This window comes from Pelophylax lessonae (assembly GCF_965119305.1).
Source record: "Pelophylax lessonae genome assembly, chromosome: 9".
Taxonomy (NCBI): domain Eukaryota; kingdom Metazoa; phylum Chordata; class Amphibia; order Anura; family Ranidae; genus Pelophylax; species Pelophylax lessonae.
Window position 1 is genome coordinate 254785203 of NC_138776.1, and position 19038 is coordinate 254804240.

A 19038-nucleotide genomic window follows, 5' to 3' on the forward strand; every position below is an offset into this window, starting at 1 on the left:
AACCACCCTGGGCACTATGTGGGTCAAGACACCGGCACCCTGAACACCCTGGGCACTGTGCAGGTCAAGCCACTGGCATCTCGACCACCCTGGGCACTGTGCGGGTTAAGCCACTGGCACCCTGACAACCCTGGGCACTGTGTGGGTCAAGTCACTGTCACCTTCATAACCCTGGGCACTGTGCAGGTCAAGTCACTGTCACCTTCATAACCCTGGGCACTGTGCAGGTCAAGCCACTGGCATCCTGACCACCCTGGGCACTGTGCGAGTCAAGCCACTGGCACCCCGACAACCCTGGGCACTGTGCGGGTCAAGCCACTGGCACCTCGACAACCCTGGGCACTGTGCGGGTCAAGCCACTGGCACCCTGACCACCCTGGGCACTGTGTGGGTCAAGCCACTGGCACCCTGACCACCCTAGGCACTGTGTGGGTCAAGCCACCGGCACCCTGACCACCCTGGGCACTGTACAGGTCAAGCCACTGGCATCTCGACCACCCTGGGCACTGTGCGGGTTAAGCCACTGGCACCCTGACAACCCTGGGCACTGTGTGGGTCAAGTCACTGTCACCTTCATAACCCTGGGCACTGTGCAGGTCAAGCCACTGGCATCCTGACCACCCTGGGCACTGTGTGAGTCAAGCCACTGGCACCCCGACAACGCTGGGCACTGTGCGGGTCAAGCCACCGGCACCCTGACCACCCTGGGCAATGTGCAGTTCAAACCACCCTGGGCACTGTGTGGGTCAAGCCACTGGCACCCCGACAACCCTGGGCCGTGTGCGGATCAAACCACTGTCACCCTGACCACCCTGTGCACTGTGTGGGTCAATCCACTGGCATCCTGACCACCCTGGGCACTGTGCGGGTCAAGCCACTGGCACCCCGACCACCCTGGGCACTGTGTGAGTCAAGCCACTGGCACCCCGACCACCCTGGGCACTGTGCGGGTCAAGCCACTGGCACCCCGACCACCCTGGGCACTGTGCGGGTCAAGCCACTGGCACCCCGACCACCCTGGGCACTGTGCGGGTCGAGCCACTGGCACCCCGACCACCCTGGGCACTGTGCAAGTCAAGCCACTGGCACCCTGACCACCCTGGGCACTGTGCGGGTCAAGCCACTGGCAGGAGGTATAGGGAGAATGACGGGTGCTTGCACAGCATCCTTATTTTGTCCTCCTCATCCCTTCCCCGTCAGCACTGGGGGTCACATTAGCAAAAAGAAGAAGAGAAACTGAGGGAGCAGAGAAACCCCAGAATACTAGTTCGTACCAGTTTGCAATAGTGGAGGAATAAATCACTTCTAATGTTGGATGGCCCATGTGTATGGATGTTGGCTGCCTTATGTAAAACTATTATTTTAGGGTTTTTTTTTTTTTACAGTTTAGAATGGGGTGCAGAATTGTTAAGGCTGAGAAACACCGACTTAGAACACGAAACAAAAATATATGTAAGAAATAAGATAAAATAAAAAAATTCATCATTGCTGGTCATTATTTACGTGAAATCAATCTTACATGTATACAATTATTACCTTTTATATGTATTTTCAATGTAATGAGGATAAGAAAAAAAAAAAAATCAACAGCTGCCATTTTCTTGTAGCCAGTTGCAGAGACAGGAAGTGATGCAGCCCCTAGACAGGAAGTTCCAGGTCAGAGGTCGAGGAACAGGAAGTGAATGGAAACCATTGCTCTAACTGGCAGCAGGTAATGACTTTTTTTTTTTTTGAAATTCTATTTATTATTATTATCTGTTTACTGGGAGCTCAGCGTCTTCCTGCCAGCTGCCCCTTCCCCTCGCCCTGCTTCCTTCTCCACGCCCGCCGCATAGACTTCTGACCTCAGAGGAACCATTTACCCAACGCCAGTCCCATTCTGTTGCTCTTCTGTCCTTTTTAACCCTGTCGGTGCTGAACCGACGGAGGAGTCGCTGCCCCTTCTCCACCGCCGCGGAGAAACTCGACGCAAACCAAGGCGCTGCGACGCGACACGACGCTCTCCGACTGAACTCTTCGCAGACGTTTATTTTTGCATGACTTTATATGAAGTAGACGGAGTCTGTTTGCTGAAGGTTGCCCTTTGGTTGGGGGATTGGGGTCGGCTCTCGTTTTCACCGCATGGCGCAGAATCTATTTACCCGAGGTTCACACCTATGCGGCTGCGGTCGGCGCGTTTTTAAACCCGTGTTTTTGCTTGCAGTTTCCATGCATTTTGCGGTATTTTTATTCTGATTAATCGCTTGCCGACCGCCTGCCCAGTGCCCACCATAGATTTACTGCAGCAGGCTGGCTCAGCTGCACGAACTGACGCAGGGCTATGTCGACTCGCAGGATCGGTCCTGGGGGCTCCTGCGCGCCTCAGGCAGCGCTTGCCTGACCCCACTCGGCAGCGGCGGCACTGATTGCGGCTGGGCACCCGCGATCGCTCCCTGCTGAGAGAGAAGGACGGGCTGCTGTTGTAAACACAGCCGACTGTTCTTCTCCCTGCAATGATCACAGAGCACCTTCTATATAGGATCACAGGTCTCTATGGTTATTTCACAAGCCACCCCCCCCCCCCCCCCCCCACAGTTAGAATCACTCCCCTAGGCTCACATTTAACCCCTTGATCACCCTCAGTGTTAACCCCTTCCCTGCCAGGGTCATTATCATAGTAACAGTGCATATTTTTAGCACTGATTACTGTAGTAATGTCACTGGTACCCCTAAAAGTGTCAAAAATGTCAGTTAGGGGTCCGATCTGTCCGCCGCAATGTTGAAGGGGGCATGTATGTTGGTCACTACATTGAAAGGGGCATGTACGCTAGTCACTGCATTGAAGGGGGCATGTACGCTGGTCACTACATTGAAGGGGGCATGTACGCTGGTCACTACATTGAAGGGGGCATGTACGCTGGTCACTACATTGAAGGGGGCATGTTTGTTGGTCACTACATTGAAGGGGGCATGTATGTTGGTCACTACATTGAAGGGGGCATGTACGCTAGTCACTGCATTGAAGGGGGCATGTACGCTAGTCACTGCATTGAAGGGGGCAAGTACGCTGGTCACTGCATTGAAAGGGGGCATGTACGCTGGTCACTGCATTGAAAGGGGGCATAAATGTTGGTCACTACATTGAAGGGGGCATGTATGTTGGTCACAACATTGAAGGGGGCATGTACGCTGGTCACTGCATTGAAAAGGGGCATGTATGTTGGTCGCTACATTGAAGGGGGCATGTACGCTGGTCACTGCATTGAAAGGGGGCATGTACGCTGGTCACTGCATTGAAAGGGGGCATGTACGCTGGTCACTGCATTGAAAGGGGGCATGTACGCTGGTCACTGCAATGAAAGGGGGCCTGTACTGTAGGGTTTGTGCTAGGGGGCCTGGACTGTGGGGTTTGTGCTAGGGGGCCTGGACTGTGGGGTTTGTGCTAGGGGGTCTGTACTGTGGAATTAGTGCTACGGGGCCTGTACTGTGGGGTTTGTGCTAGGGGGCCTGTACTGTGGGGTTTGTGCTAGGGGACCTGTACTGTGGGGTTTGTGCTAGGGGGCCTGTACGGTGGGGTTTGTGCTAGGGGGTCTGTACTGTGGGGTTTGTGCTAGGGGGTCTGTACTGTGGGGTTTGTGCTAGGGGGCCTGTACTGTGGGGTTTGTGCTAGGGGGTCTGTACTGTGGGATTAGTGCTAGGGGGTCTGTACTGTGGGGTTTGTGCTAGGGGGCCTGTACTGTGGGGTTTGTGCTTGAGGGGTTTGTGCTAGGGGGCCTGTACTGTGGGGTTTGTGCTAGGGGGTCTGTACTATGGGGTTTGTGCTAGGGGGTTTGTACTTGAGGGGTTTGTGCGGGGTTTGTGCTAGGGGGTTTGTGCTTGAGGGGTTTGTACTGTGGGGTTTGTGCCACTCTCAGTCAGTGTATCCCATAATAGGGTGTCTCTCACAGTATATCCCATAAAAGGGCCCCTGCTCCCTATTATGGGATATACTAGTACTGATGGACCCCTTAATATGTGATATATTGGTAGAATTTGTTCACGCAAGCAAAATACAGGGGACAAAATGAGTGGAGTCTATAAGGGGTGTGGCTTCTGAGAAACGGGAGGGGTCAAAATGTAAGGGTGTGGTCTTGCGCCCCACCATCTTCACCAGCCGCCACTGCTCAGGATAATGCTATGCACAGAGTGCAGGGTTCAGGAGTGCATTATATGCAGAGCTCAGGATTATGCTACCTAAAGAGAGCAGGGTTCAGGAGTGCATTATATGCAGAGCTCAGGATTATGCTACCTAAAGAGAGCAGGGTTCAGGAGTGCATTACATACAGAGCTCAGGATTATGCTACCTAAAGAGTTCAGGGTTCAGGAGTGAATTATATACAGAGCTCAGGATTATGCTACCTAAAGAGTTCAGGGTTCAGGAGTGCGTTATGTGCAGAAAGCAGAGCGCAGAGCTCAGGATTATGCTATGTACAGACTGCAGGGTTCAGGAGTGCATTACATGCAGAGCTCAGGATTATGCAACATAAAGAGTTCAGGAGATAATTACATACAGAGCTCCGGATTATGCTACGTAAAGAGGGCAGGGTTCAGTAGTGCGTTACGTGCAGAAGGCAGAGCTCAGGATCATGCTATGTACAGAGTGTAGGGTTCAGGAGTGCATTACATACAGAGCTCAGGATTATGCTACGTAAAGAGTGCAGGGTTCAGGAGTGCATTACATACAGCGTTTAGGATTATGCTACATAAAGAGTGCAGGGTTCAGGAGTGCATTAAGTGCAGAAGGCAGAGCGCAGGGCTCAGGATTATGCTATGTAAAGAGTGCAAGGTTCAGGAGTAAATTACATACAGAGCTCAGGATTATGCTACCTAAAGAGTGCAGGGTTCAGGAGCGCATTACATACAGAGCTCAGGATTATGCTACGTAAAGAGTGCAGGGTTCAGAAGTGCATTACATACAGAACTCAGGATTATGCTTTGTAAAGAGTTCAGGAGTGCATTACATACAGAGATCAGGATTATGCTACGTAAAAAGTGCAGGGTTCAGGAGTGCATTACATACAGAGCTCAGAATTATGCTACGTAAAGAGTTCAGGGTTCAGGAGTGTGTTACGTGCAGAAGGCAGAGCTCAGGATTATGCTCTGTACAGAGTGCAGGGTTCAGGAAGGCATTACATACAGAGCTCAGAATTATGCTACGTAAAGAGTTCAGGGTTCAGGAGTGAATTATATACAGAGCTCAGGATTATGCTACCTAAAGAGTTCAGGGTTCAGGAGTGCGTTATGTGCAGAAAGCAGAGCGCAGAGCTCAGGATTATGCTATGTACAGACTGCAGGGTTCAGGAGTGCATTACATGCAGAGCTCAGGATTATGCAACATAAAGAGTTCAGGAGATAATTACATACAGAGCTCCGGATTATGCTACGTAAAGAGGGCAGGGTTCAGTAGTGCGTTACGTGCAGAAGGCAGAGCTCAGGATCATGCTATGTACAGAGTGTAGGGTTCAGGAGTGCATTACATACAGAGCTCAGGATTATGCTACGTAAAGAGTGCAGGGTTCAGGAGTGCATTACATACAGCGTTTAGGATTATGCTACATAAAGAGTGCAGGGTTCAGGAGTGCATTAAGTGCAGAAGGCAGAGCGCAGGGCTCAGGATTATGCTATGTAAAGAGTGCAAGGTTCAGGAGTAAATTACATACAGAGCTCAGGATTATGCTACCTAAAGAGTGCAGGGTTCAGGAGTGCATTACATACAGAGCTCAGGATTATGCTACGTAAAGAGTGCAGGGTTCAGAAGTGCATTACATACAGAACTCAGGATTATGCTTTGTAAAGAGTGCAAGGTTCAGGAGTAAATTACATACAGAGCTCAGGATTATGCTACCTAAAGAGTGCAGGGTTCAGGAGTGCATTACATACAGAGCTCAGGATTATGCTACGTAAAGAGTGCAGGGTTCAGAAGTGCATTACATACAGAACTCAGGATTATGCTTTGTAAAGAGTTCAGGAGTGCATTACATACAGAGATCAGGATTATGCTACGTAAAAAGTGCAGGGTTCAGGAGTGCATTACATACAGAGCTCAGAATTATGCTACGTAAAGAGTTCAGGGTTCAGGAGTGTGTTACGTGCAGAAGGCAGAGCTCAGGATTATGCTCTGTACAGAGTGCAGGGTTCAGGAAGGCATTACATACAGAGCTCAGAATTATGCTACGTAAAGAGTTCAGAGTTCAGGAGTGCGTTACGTGCAGAAGGCAGAGCTCAGGATTATGCTCTGTACAGAGTGCAGGGTTCAGGAGTGCATTACATGCAGAGCTCAGATTATACTACGTAAAGAGTTCAGGAAGGCATTACATACAGAGCTCAGGATTATGTTACGTAAAGAGTGCAGGGTTCAGGAGTGAATTGCATACAGAGCTCAGGATTATGCTACGTAAAGAGTGCAGGGTTCAGGAGTGCGTTACGTGCAGAAGGCAGAGCTCAGGATTATGCTATGTACAGAGCCCAGGGTTCAGGAGTGCATTACATGCAGAGCTCAGGATTATGCTATGTACAGACTGCAGGGTTCAGGAGTGCATTACATGCAGAGCTCAGGATTATGCTACGTGAAGTGTGCTGTGTATAGAGTGCAGGGTTCAGGATTGTGCTATGCATAGAGTACAGGGTTCAGGACTGTCTTATGTACATAGTTCAAGGGCGTGCTGGGTACAGAGTGCAGGGTTTAGGGGTGCGCTATGCACAGTGTGCAACCCCCAATCTCTTACCTGAAGCTTTCCTGCATCTCTCTCTCCTATATTGCCTGGCTCTAGTACCTCCTGGTGTAGGCGGCTTTGCCTCACCTTGCAGAGATTGGGAGTGGAGGGTGAGAGCTGGTTGTGGCAGAAAGGAGTTCCGCCACATTCCGGCTGCAAAACTGGGTCTGAGGGCCACATGACAAGGCCTGGAGGGCTGGATTCAGCCCGTGGGTTTTGTGTTTGACATATGTGGTCTAAGGCATGTAGTCAGTCTCATGAAGTGGGAGAACCGACCAAACGTTTTTTTATAAAGGCACTTCTAGCAACAAGGTGCAGGTTTGCCAAAGATGTAATTGCAATATTTTATCGCAGCGGTGCGCCACACGCAAAACGCTCACGAGGAGCGCTGAAAAAGAGGGGGGGCCAATCTGCACAGGGCACCCTATCTCAACTGATCCCTGCCAAACATCAACCAGGAAGTAACCACCGGTGGTGGTTTACTTACTTATTTTGTTAGGATCTTGCCGCTAGATTTCTACACCCGTGTGCATGGGCTGTAAACTTTCAGGTGTTGGGTGACCCCAAAGTTGCTTTCTATCTGTAAATGTGAGGTATCAGTGAGGGCCACTGAAAGAAGCTGACTAGATTAGTATGGGGAGCACAGCATTCCTGGACTGCTAATACCATTAAAGGTGGAGTGTGCAGAGAAATCCAATAATTAACCGAATCTCTGTACGATCTACAGGACAATGTCTGCTGAACCCGATACAACCACATATCTATCGATGAAGAAGGACGAGAAGAGTCAGATGACAGAGAGGATATTAAACCTGACCTTGGAGATCGTCTACCTGCTGACCGGAGAGGTGAGGAGGATTCTGGGAGGTCACATGACATCACTCTTATCTCTATTAATTAAACACAGACCTGACCGGAGAGGTAAGGAGGATTCTGGGAGGTCACATGACATCACTCTTATCTCTATTAATAAAACACAGAGCTGACCGGAGAGGTGAGGAGGATTCTGGGAGGTCACATGACATCACTCTTATCTCTATTAATAAAACACAGACCTGACCGGAGAGGAGAGGAGGATTCTGGGAGGTCACATGACATCACTCTTATCTCTATTAATAAAACACAGAGCTGACCGGAGAGGTGAGGGGGATTCTGGGAGGTCACATGACATCACTCTTATCTCTATTAATAAAACACAGAGCTGACCGGAGAGGTGAGGAGGATTCTGGGAGGTCACATGACATAACTCTTTTATCTCTATTAATAAAACACAGAGCTGACCGGAGAGGTGAGGGGGATTCTGGAAGGTCACATGACATCACTCTTATCTCTATTAATAAAACACAGACCTGACCGGAGAGGTGAGGAGGATTCTGGGAGGTCACATGACATCACTCCTTGTATTCTGCTCTTCCCATTCTATAGAAATATGCTGCGGTGAAGATAACGTGTATTGAAGGTCTTTTACAAGGGATGTATCCAGCTATGTCAGAACGATGGGGTCGAAGCCAGAACTCCATTGCAGTTCCTCCACCTCACTCCCCAGTTCTTGAGAGAAAAAACACGCAGAAGGTTCAAGAAATCACCAACAAGCTCATGGAGCTGCTGACAGGAGAGGTAAGCGGTGCCGGGAATTCTGGGACATTATCCAGTAACAGACAAGGGATGTGTCTGGATGGTGACTGTATCATTGTGTGTGTCAGGTTCCTATAAGATGTCAGGATGTCACGGAGAGTATCTCCATCTCCAAGGACAACAAATATTTAGAAGGACACAAGGATTTCTACAAGGACATTGTGATAGAGGATCAGCCACCCCTCGATTTACCGGGTAAGAGGAGACTTTCATTTCTTTTTGAGGATCCACCTAGATACACAAATGCTCCGATATTAGAACATAGTAAGTCAGGTTCCTATAAGGTGTCAGGATGTCACTGTCTATTTCTTCATGGAGGAGTGGGAGTATATAGAAGGACACAAGGATCTCTACAAGATTGTTTTAATGAAGAATCGGCCGCTCCTCACTTTACCGGGTAAGAGGAGACTTTATTGTAAAGGAAAGAGCAGTACGGAGACTCCACCTAGATCCCCCATCATCTGATAAACACATAGAAACAATGTATTCAGTCAGTGTGTGTGTTTCCTACAGATGGATCCAGTAATGGGAACCCACCAGAGAGATGTCCCCGTCCTCTGTATTCCCGGGACTCCACACAGGAATATCACACCATCCCTCACCATCATCAGGTAGATGGATCCAGTAATGGGAACCCACCAGAGAGATGTCCCCATCCTCTGTATTCCCGGGACTCCACACAGGAAGATCAGGAGATCCTTCACCATGATCAGGTAGGTGGAACTGAGGACCCCTCCAAAGGGTTTGTAGAGACGTTTGGTTGGTATGGTTTGTAGAGACGTTTGGTTGGTATGGGTTGTAGAGACGTTTGGTTGGTATGGTTTATAGAGACGTTTGTTTGGTATGGTTTGTAGAGACATTTGTTTGGTATGGTTTGTAGAAACGGGTGTTTGGTATGGGTTGTAGAGACGTTTGTTTGGTATGGGTTGTAGAGACGTTTGTTTGGTATGGGTTGTAGAGATATTTGTTTGGTATGGGTTGTAGAGACATTTGGTTGGTATGGTTTGTAGAGACATTTGTTTGGTATGGTTTGTAGAAACGGGTGTTTGGTATGGGTTGTAGAGACGTTTGTTTGGTATGGGTTGTAGAGACGTTTGTTTGGTATGGGTTGTAGAGATATTTGTTTGGTATGGGTTGTAGAGACATTTGGTTGGTATGGTTTGTAGAGACGTTTGTTTGGTATGGTTTGTAGAAACGCTTGTTTGGTATGGTTTGTAGAGACGTTTGTTTGGTATGGTTTGTAGAGATGTTTGGTTGGTATGGTTTGTGAAGATGTTTGTTTGGTATGGTTTGTAGAAACGCTTGTTTGGTATGGTTTGTAGAGATGTTTGGTTGGTATGGTTTGTGAAGATGTTTGTTTGGTATGGTTTGTAGAGACGTTTGGTTGGTATGGTTTGTAGAGACGCTTGTTTGGTATGGTTTGTAGAGACGTTTGGTTGTTATGGTTTGTGAAGATGTTTGGTTGGTATGGTTTGTAGAGACATTTGGTTGGTATGGTTTGTAGAGACGTTTGTTTGGTATGGTTTGTAGAGATGTTTGGTTGGTATGGTTTGTAGAGACGCTTGTTTGCTATGGTTTGTAAAGGCCTTTGATTGGTATGGTTTGTAGAGACGTTTGGATGGTATGGTTTGTAGAGACATTTGGTTGGTATGGTTTGTAGAGACGTTTGGTTGGTATGGTTTGTAGAGACATTTGGTTGGTATGGTTTGTAGAGAGGTTTGTTTGGTATGGCTTATAGAGGCATTTGGTTGGTATGGTTTGTAGAAACGGTTGTTTGGTATGGTTTGTAGAGAGGTTTGTTTGGTATGGCTTATAGAGGCATTTGGTTGGTATGGTTTGTAGAAACGGTTGTTTGGTATGGTTTGTAAAGACGTTTGGTTGGTATGGTTTGTAGAGAGGTTTGTTTGGTATGGTTTGTAGAGACGTTTGGTTGGTATGGTCTGTAGAGACGTTTGGTTGGTATGGTCTGTAGAGACGTTTGGTTGGTATGGTCTGTAGAGACGTTTGGTTGGTATGGTTTGTAGAGACGTTTGGTTGGTATGGTTTATAGAGACGCTTGTTTGCTATGGTTTGTAGAGATGCTTGTTTGGTATGGTTTGTAGAGACCTTTGGTTGGTATGGTTTGTAGAGACGCTTGGTTGGTATGGTTTGTAGAGACCTTTGGTTGGTATGGTTTGTAGAGATGCTTGTTTGGTATGGTTTGTAGAGACCTTTGGTTGGTATGGTTTGTAGAGACCTTTGGTTGGTATGGTTTGTAGAGACGTTTGGTTGGTATGGTTTGTAGAGATGATTGTTTGGTATGGTTTGTAGAGACGCTTGGTTGGTATGGTTTGTAGAGACGCTTGGTTGGTATGGTTTGTAGAGACATTTGGTTGGTATGGTTTGTAGAGACGTTTGTATGGTATGGTTTGTAGAGACGCTTGGTTGGTATGGTTTGTAGAGACGTTTGGTTGGTATGATATGTAGATAAGTTGGGCACACCTTTTTCTTTGGTTTATGCTCTGTCTCAATTACCTAATTGCTCTTCTAATTTTATTTAGAACCTAGAGCAGATTAAAGTTGAAATTAAAGAGGAAGATGAAGAGACGTATGTGATGGATGGTCAGCCGTACAAGGAGGAGGAAGTTCATGCGGAGATTGACTCGGGTGAGTGATAAAAACTGAATACAGAGAACATTCTTTTGGTTGTTGTTCTTTTCCTTCCTGTTTTTCTGCTCCTATGAGCTGTTCACTTGTTTGCAGAACATTCCAATCCACGAGCCTGGCAACCCATAGGCCTACCCTATTTGTAAAACCTTTGACCGACTATTAGTTTTCCGAGGATGCTTTTTTTCTGTAGACAGTCCTGTAGCCAAGTCCACACTGCTGACCACTCATTTGGCCTAGCGTTGTCTGCAGTCTCTCTTTGTTACATCTAGACTCATTGAGGTTTAGAGATGTTCTTTCAAAATTAGTTCCCGAACCATTTTCCTGACCAGTGGTGGCATTTAAGTTGATAGTAAAGACATCCATCAAAGTATTACGTTCAGATGTTTCCAGGGAAGGCTTCTGTTAATGCTGTAGCATACTAGACATACAGTGCCATGAAAAAGTATTCATACCCCTTGAAATTTTCCACATTTTGTCATGTTACAACCAAAAACGTAAATGTATTTCACTGGGATTTTACATGATAGACCGACACAAAGTGTGGTCGAACTCAATATTGAACCCTACAGACTAAGACTGGGATGCCATTAAAGTTCATGAGCGTGTAAAGGCAAGCGCCCCAATACGGATAGAATAAAACAGAACAGAATATAAAATAAAAGACTACAATATAAAATAAAGGAACAGAAAAAATAGGATAGAATAGAATATAAAATAAAAGACTAGAAAGGAACAGAAAAGAATAGAGTAGAAAATAAAATAATAGAATAGAATAAAAAAAAGAATATAGCCGTCTTCTGAAATTTGTATTTAGAAAATTATAGAATAAAATAGAACAGAAAAGTATAGAGTAAAACAGAAAAGAATAGATTAGAAAATAAAAGAATAGAATATAAAATAAAAGAATAGACAATAATAGAATAAAAAGAATAGAATATAAAATAAAAGAATAGAAAATAAAAAGATAGAATAAAATAAAATATAGCTGTCTTTTGAATTTCAAAAAGAATAGAAAATAATAGAGTAAAACATAGTAGAATAGAAAATAAAATAATATAATATAAAATAAAGGAACTGTAAAGAATAGGATAGAAAAGCATAGAATATGAAAAAAGAATAGGATAAAAAAGAATAGAGTAAAAAATAAAAGACTACAATATAAAATAAAGGAACAGAAAAAATAGGATAGAATATAAAATAAAAGACTAGAAATGAACAGAAAATAATAGAGTAGAAAATAAAATAATAGAATAGAGTAAAAAAAAAGAATATAGCCGTCTTCTGAAATTTGTATTTAGAAAATTATAGAATAAAAGAGAACAGAAAAGTATAGAGTAAAACAGAATAGAATAGATTAGAAAATAAAAGAATAGAATATAAAATAAAAGAATAGACAATAATAGAATAAAAAAGAATAGAATACAAAATAAAAGAATAGAAAATAAAAAGATAGAATAAAATAAAAAATAGCTGTCTTTTGAATTTCAAAAAGAATAGAAAATAATAGAGTAAAACATAGTAGAATAGAAAATAAAATAATATAATATAAAATAAAGGAACTGTAAAGAATAAGATAGAAAAGCATAGAATATGAAAAAAAGAATAGGATAGAAAAGAATAGAGTAGAAAATAAAAGAATAGACTAGATTAGAATAGAATAAAAAAGAAAGAATATAGCCGTCTTCTGAAATTTTAATTTTGAAAATAATAGCATAAAACAGAATAGAAAAGTATAGAGTAAAACAGAATAGAATAGATTAGAGTATAAAATAATAGAATATAAAATAAAAGAATAGAAAATAAAAAGATAGAATAAAATAAAATATAGCTGTCTTTTGAATTTCAAAAAGAATAGAAAATAACAGAGTAAAACATATTATATTATTTTATTTTCTATTCTACTATAACGCATAGAATATGAAAAAAGAATAGGATAGAAAAGAATAGAGTAGAAAATAAAAGAATAGACTAGATTAGAATAGAATAAAAAAGAAAGAATATAGCTGTCTTCTGAAATTTAAATTTTGAAAATAATAGCATAAAACAGAATAGAAAAGTATAGAGTATAAAATAATAGAATAGAAAATAAAGGAATAGAAAATAATAGAATAAAAAAAATAGAAGAGAAAATAAAAGAATATAAATAAATAGCATGGAATAAAAAGAATATAGCTGTCTTCCGAATCTCGAATTTCAAATAGAATAGAACCATCTTTTCTTCCCAATGAATTCAGATCAATTCAATATTTTCGATTCAAATTCGATTTTAGAACTGGAAAAATTTGAATCCGGTCAAAAACAAATAAACAAAATAAACTAAACTAACGAATGCAACGAGACAAAATGAGTAACTTGACGAATCGATCCGAAACAAAACAATTTTTTTTCGTTCCGCGCATGTCTACAGCATACAAAGACATTATAGACAATTATGCACTTGCAACCTTCCAAGGTCCTCTTCTGTTCCAGCATGACTGCACCCCTGTGCAGAAAGCTATTCCATTCCAATCCTCTGGACCCGTTTCCGCAGTGTACACAACACCGCACTCACCTGATATCACACCTTATACTCACCCTGGGCCGCGGGGCCGCGCGATCGCGTGATCACATAAGTAAACCTGCCGTGAATGGAAGCCATTGATTACAGCTTGCTTACTATTGTGGTGCTGCGATTGGCCCACAGCCATCCCATATTACCTAGGCCAATCACAGCACTCTGTACCATGTGATTAGCTGTAGCCAATCACAGCATCACAATAGTAAGACATTCATGACAGTTAAAACTATTTCTTATAACAGTGATCATTGTTATACGCAATAACAGTATTAAAAAAAAACAAAATCCCTGACCACGCCTCCAGAGCAGTAAGGTGTCACTATGGTCATGAGCCCGAATATTAAACATCTTTGTGTTTTTTTACCCATCAGATGAAGGCAACAGCAAAAGATCGTCAATCGGATGTCCTGCTTTACCTCCAGCCTGGGACACAGATGAGGAGAACTCACGAGATTCCCTTCCAGGCCATCAAACCTTTCAAGAAGTGGACAGATCACCCAATCCCCCCAATCCTGAAGAGTTTTCCCCTACTTATTCTTATTCTCCTTCCCAAAACGTAAATCAGGGACTTCACGGTGTGGCGGGATCACCGGCTCCCTCTCACTCAGAGGAATTTTATACCAATAGATCACACGTCGTTACCTCAAATATCTATCCAGGACTTGATGGTGTAGATAAAGCTAAGGATCCCTCTAATCCTGAGGGATCTTTGCTTAGTAATTCAGATACTGTCTCAAATATCAAACCAGGTCTTCTCCTTCCATATAGACCATCAGATCCCTCCAAACCCCAGGAAACATCTTCTGACAACTCGCAGACCACCTCTCCAAATATCATTCCTAGCCTTCTCATTGGATATAGACCACCGGTACTGTCAAATCCTGATGAATCTTCTTTTAGTGCGATGGCACAACGGGCAGGGACACACGAGGACGCGCTATATCCATGCTTTTCCAGCTTGGTGAAGATGGTCGAACAACAGAGATCACACGTTGGCGATCAGCTTGGCCAGAAACCGGCTTTTGGTGACCATCAAAATAAGCATCTTGGCAAGAAGGTGTTCCCATGCGTAGAGTGCGAGAAGTTCTTCGCCCACAGCGCCGACCTGGATAAACACCAGCGCCGTCACTCCAGAGAAAAGCCGTTCTCGTGTGCTGAATGCGGAAAGGCCTACACCCAGAAGTCACACCTCGTCAACCACCAGCGGCTTCACACCGGCGAGAACATACTGCCCTGTACGGAGTGCGGCAGGTGCTTTACGCTAAAGTCGCAGTTCATAAAACACATGAGAACTCACACTGGGGAAAAACCATACTGCTGCTCAGAGTGCGGGAGGTGCTTTGCCCAGAAGTCGACACTGGACAACCATCAGACCATCCACACCGGTCAGAAGCCATTCTCTTGCTTGCAGTGCGGCAAACATTTTGCACGGAAGTCCACCCTCCAGAAGCACCTCGAGCTTCATGCCAGTGGGGTCATTGCTGTGAAGCCCTGCCCCTGAGGAGAACGTTTCTCAAAACGGATTGTATTGTCTTCTACATCTAAAAGATCACACACGCCCCTGAGGAGAACGTTCCTCAGAATGGATTGTATTGTCTTCTACATCTAAAAGACCACACACGTCCCTGTGCAGAACGTTTCTCAGAACAGATTGTATTGTCTTCTACATCTGAAAGATCCCACACGCCCCTGAGGAGAACGTTCCTCAGAATGGATTGTATTGTCTTCTACATCTAAAAGATCACACACGCCCCTGAGGAGAACGTTCCTCAGAATGGATTGTATTGTCTTCTACATCTAAAAGACCACACACGTCCCTGTGCAGAACGTTTCTCAGAACAGATTGTATTGTCTTCTACATCTGAAAGACCACACACGCCCCTGAGGAGAAAATTTTTTAGAACGGATTTTGTTGTCTTCTACATCTGGAAGACCACACAACCCCCTGAGCAGAACGATTCTCAGAACAGATTGTATTGTCTTCTACATCAGAAAGATCACACACGCCCTTGAGGAAAATGTTTTTCAAAAGGGATTGTATTGTCTTCTACATCTGAAAGATCACACACGCCCCTGAGGAGAACGTTTCTTAGAACTGATTTTGTTGTCTTCTACATCTGAAAGACCACACACGCCCCTGAGGAGAACATTTTTCAGAATGGATTGTATTGTCTTTTACATCTGTAAGACCAACCATTATAGAAAAACCGTCCCCACATCCTCGTGTTCTGCTGCTATGCACGATCTGGGTCTGGCCTCACCCTGGAGAACTCACGTGGGCCTGAAATGGTACCTTTAGCTGACACATGCCAGGAATATTCTGGGATCATGATTCAGCAGGTGCAAGGAACAAATCTGACTGTTTTATTCTTCTTGAATGCCCGAAGATTTCTAAAAATTTCTACCAGGCTGTTGAAAATTATGCAAAAATGTGCACCAAACCACTTGACTAGTATTTCGTTTTTTTATTGAAAGACTTTTATTGGATTGTTTTATTTTCTTGTTTTGTTTTTTTTTTTTTCTCATTTATTTAGTGAATTTCTTACTCTGGAAGACTAAAGCCGGCCACGGATGGATAGAATTTCGAACTTAAATTCCTAGGAAAAGTCTTAAGAAAATTTGTATGAAAATTCTCAGAACATTCTCAAAACAATTGCTTTCGTTTGCTTTCAACATTTGGTTTTGGAATGAATAGACTTTTTATCTATTTATATTCATACAGTGTTAGAAATTTCTTCGCTCAAGAAAAATTTTCCATTCTACTCGTTCATATTTTCTCGTCACATCGATTTGACACACTAACAGTCTGAAAAATGAACAGTTTTTTGCAACCTTTTTTTTCCCAAGAATTTCTGTTCGAAACTCTACCCAATCATGGCCAGCTTTACTTGTTTGATTGTTGTTGGCAAAAACCAAATAAAATTGTTTTGATTAAAAAAAAAAAATTACTCATGTGACCAGTGTAAATCTGGTAGTTTGACACCCATCCAGAGGCCCCCTTGTCCCCCTGCTCATGTATACTATATTACCAAAAGTATTGGGAAACCTGCCTTTTACACAACCACATTAACTTTAATGGCATCCAAGTCTTAGCTCGTAGGGTTCAATATGGAGTTGAGTTGGCCCACCCTTTGCAGCTATAGCAGCTTCAACTCTTATGGGAAGGCTGTCCAACTGATATTGGACTAGAAAGCCTGGCTCGCTGTCTCTGCTCTAATTCAAGGTGTTCTATCTGGTTGAGGCCAGTCAAGTTCCTCCACCCCAAATGCGCTCATCCATGTATTTATAGACCAGGGGTGTCAAACTCAATTTCATTGTGGGCCGCATCAGCTTCTACTTAGATACTTAGGGGTACGCTACAGTTCACGAGTGTGCTACATACAAATTGCAGAGTTCAGGGGTGCGCTATGTACAGACTGCAGAGTTGAGGAGTGTATGACATACAGAGTGCAAGGTTTATGGGTGCGCTATGTACATAGTGCAGAGATAAGAAGTATGCGGGTGCAGAGTGTAGAGTTCACGAGTGCGCTACATATAGATTGTAGAGTTCAAGGGTGCGCTATGTACAGACTGCAGAGTTGAGGTGTGTATGACATACAGAGTGCAGTGTTTATGGGTGCGCTATGTACATAGTGCAGAGATAAGAAGTATGCAGGGTGCAGAGTGTAGAGTTCATGAGTGCGCTACATATAGATTGTAGAGTTCAAGGATGTGCTATGTACAGACTGCAGAAATGAGTGTATGACATACAGAGTGCAGGGTTTATGGGTGCGCTATTTACAGAGTGCACGGTTGAGGAGTGTATGACATACAGAGTGCGGGGTTTGTGGGTGCGCTATGTAGACTGCAGAGTTGAGGAGTGTATGACATACAGTTTGCAGGGTTTATGGGTGCGCTATGTACAGACTGCAGGGTTGAGGAGTGTATGACATACAGAGTGCAGGGTTTATGGGTGTGCTATGTACAGAGATAAGAAGTGTGCGGTCTGCAGAGTGTAGAGTTCATGAGTGCGCTACATACAGATTGCAGAGTTCAGGGGTGCGCTATGTACAGACTGCAAAGTTGAGGAGTGTATGACATACAGAGTGCAGTGTTTATGGGCGCGCTATGTACATAGTGCAGAGATTAGAAGTATGCGGGGTGTAGAGTTCACGAGTGCGCTACATATAGATTGTAGAGTTCAAGGGTGCGCTATGTACAGACTGCAGAGTTGAGTGTATGACATACAGAGTGCAGGGTTTATGGGTGCTCTATTTACAGAGTGCACGGTTGAGGAGTGTATGACATACAGTTTGCAGGGTTTATGGGTGCGCTATGTACAGACTGCAGGGTTGAGGAGTGTATAACATACAGAGTGCAGGGTTTATGGGTGCGCTATGTACAGAGATAAGAAGTGTGCGGTCTGCAGAGTTCATGAGTGCGCTACATACAGATTGCAGAGTTCAGGGGTGCGCTATGTACAGACTGCAGAGTTGAGGAGTGCATGACATACAGAGTACAGGGTTTATGGGTGCGCTATGTACAGACTGCAGGGTTGGGGAGTGTATGACATAGAGTGCAGGGTTTGTGGGTGCGCTATGTACAGAGTGCAGAGATAAGAAGTATGCGGTGTGTAGAGTTCAGGAGTGTGCGGAGTACAGAGTGCCCCCCCTCAACCCCCCAAAAAGCTACCTTTACATCTCATCTGCCTGGCTCGAGTACCTCCCGGCAGTGTAGGTGGCTCCACATCTCTCTCTCTCACTTGCAGGGAGATCATTGGTCGGCACTGCTATGCCCTGCGGTGAAGGCATGCAGGGTAGGTGGGGATCTGCAAGAGCCGGAGGTGGCGGAACAAAGTTCCACCACGTTCCAGCTGAAAAAAAGGCCGAGTGCGAGGGCCACATAAAATGGCCTGGTGGGCCTGGATTCCCTGTGTGAACCAACGTAGCCCTACTAGGCAGCGGGGATGCCGATCCACAGGGCCGGCGGCTGCAATTACCGCCGGGCACCCGTGTTCTCTCCCCACTGAAAGAGGACGGTCTGCTGTTGTAGAAGAAGAGAAAAGAAGTAATATTAGAATGGAATAGGAATAAGAATAGAATTATCTCCTGCGCTCCTCAGCTCCATCTTGAGGCCATAACGTGGTATTTTCCCAGAAAAAGCTGAATGATAAAACATGACATTATGGCCACTAGATGGCGCTGAGAATCACAGGAGATAATTATACGGCAGAGGTGTGGTTCCGGTAGGAATGTTTTATACATAGGTGGGGTAGTTTTGACTTTAGGTGATGGGGAGCAGATGAAATGCTCAGTGAGGTTTCGGAAATTCATCACCCTTTTATAAATAGGTCCCTTCACATGTTTTAGCGGGAGGGGGGAGGTATGCCAGTTGTACAAGGTAATGCTTCATCATGGAGGAGAAACACTGTAACGATCGATCCCTCGCTCTCACGGATCCCAATATAACACAGACAGGACGTTCACT

At 44.6% G+C, this 19038-nt stretch overlaps 3 protein-coding genes across 4 annotated transcripts in view; 1 reads left to right on the top strand and 2 right to left on the bottom strand.

Moving 5' to 3' along the window:
- The window catches only part of LOC309564377 (uncharacterized protein), a 166714-nt gene that overhangs the window by 102222 nt on the left and 45454 nt on the right, over positions 1–19038 (bottom strand). The window lies entirely within an intron of this gene.
- The window catches only part of LOC309563396 (uncharacterized protein), a 55971-nt gene that overhangs the window by 11256 nt on the left and 25677 nt on the right, over positions 1–19038 (bottom strand). The window contains exon 7 of the mRNA XM_082267790.1: positions 14564–14742. Within this exon, the coding sequence (XP_082123916.1) occupies positions 14564–14742 (179 nt within the window). The remainder of the gene's footprint in view (positions 1–14563; positions 14743–19038) is intronic.
- On the top strand, positions 1594–15408 carry LOC309562653 (uncharacterized protein). Of its 2 annotated transcripts, none has more exons than XM_082266926.1 (7): positions 1594–1711; positions 7459–7579; positions 8157–8348; positions 8435–8561; positions 8880–9079; positions 10907–11012; positions 13944–15408. In XM_082266926.1, the coding sequence occupies exons 1-7, from the start codon at positions 1683–1685 to the stop codon at positions 15071–15073; spliced, it is 1905 nt and encodes a 634-aa protein (XP_082123052.1). In that variant the 5' UTR covers positions 1594–1682; the 3' UTR covers positions 15074–15408. The 2 variants fall into 2 exon arrangements, with proteins under 2 accessions (XP_082123052.1, XP_082123053.1); XM_082266927.1 differs by having other exon boundaries at positions 8982–9079.

What these genes read in the sequence shown, in the direction of transcription:
- LOC309562653 (XM_082266926.1), top strand. Translation starts at nt 1,683, where the DNA reads ATGGAAACCATTGCTCTAACTGGCAGCAG. An exon ending in ATTGCTCTAACTGGCAGCAG is followed by an intron (nt 1,712 to 7,458) that starts GTAATGACTTTT and finishes TACGATCTACAG; the next exon opens with GACAATGTCTGCTGAACCCG. An exon ending in TGGAGCTGCTGACAGGAGAG is followed by an intron (nt 8,349 to 8,434) that starts GTAAGCGGTGCC and finishes TGTGTGTGTCAG; the next exon opens with GTTCCTATAAGATGTCAGGA.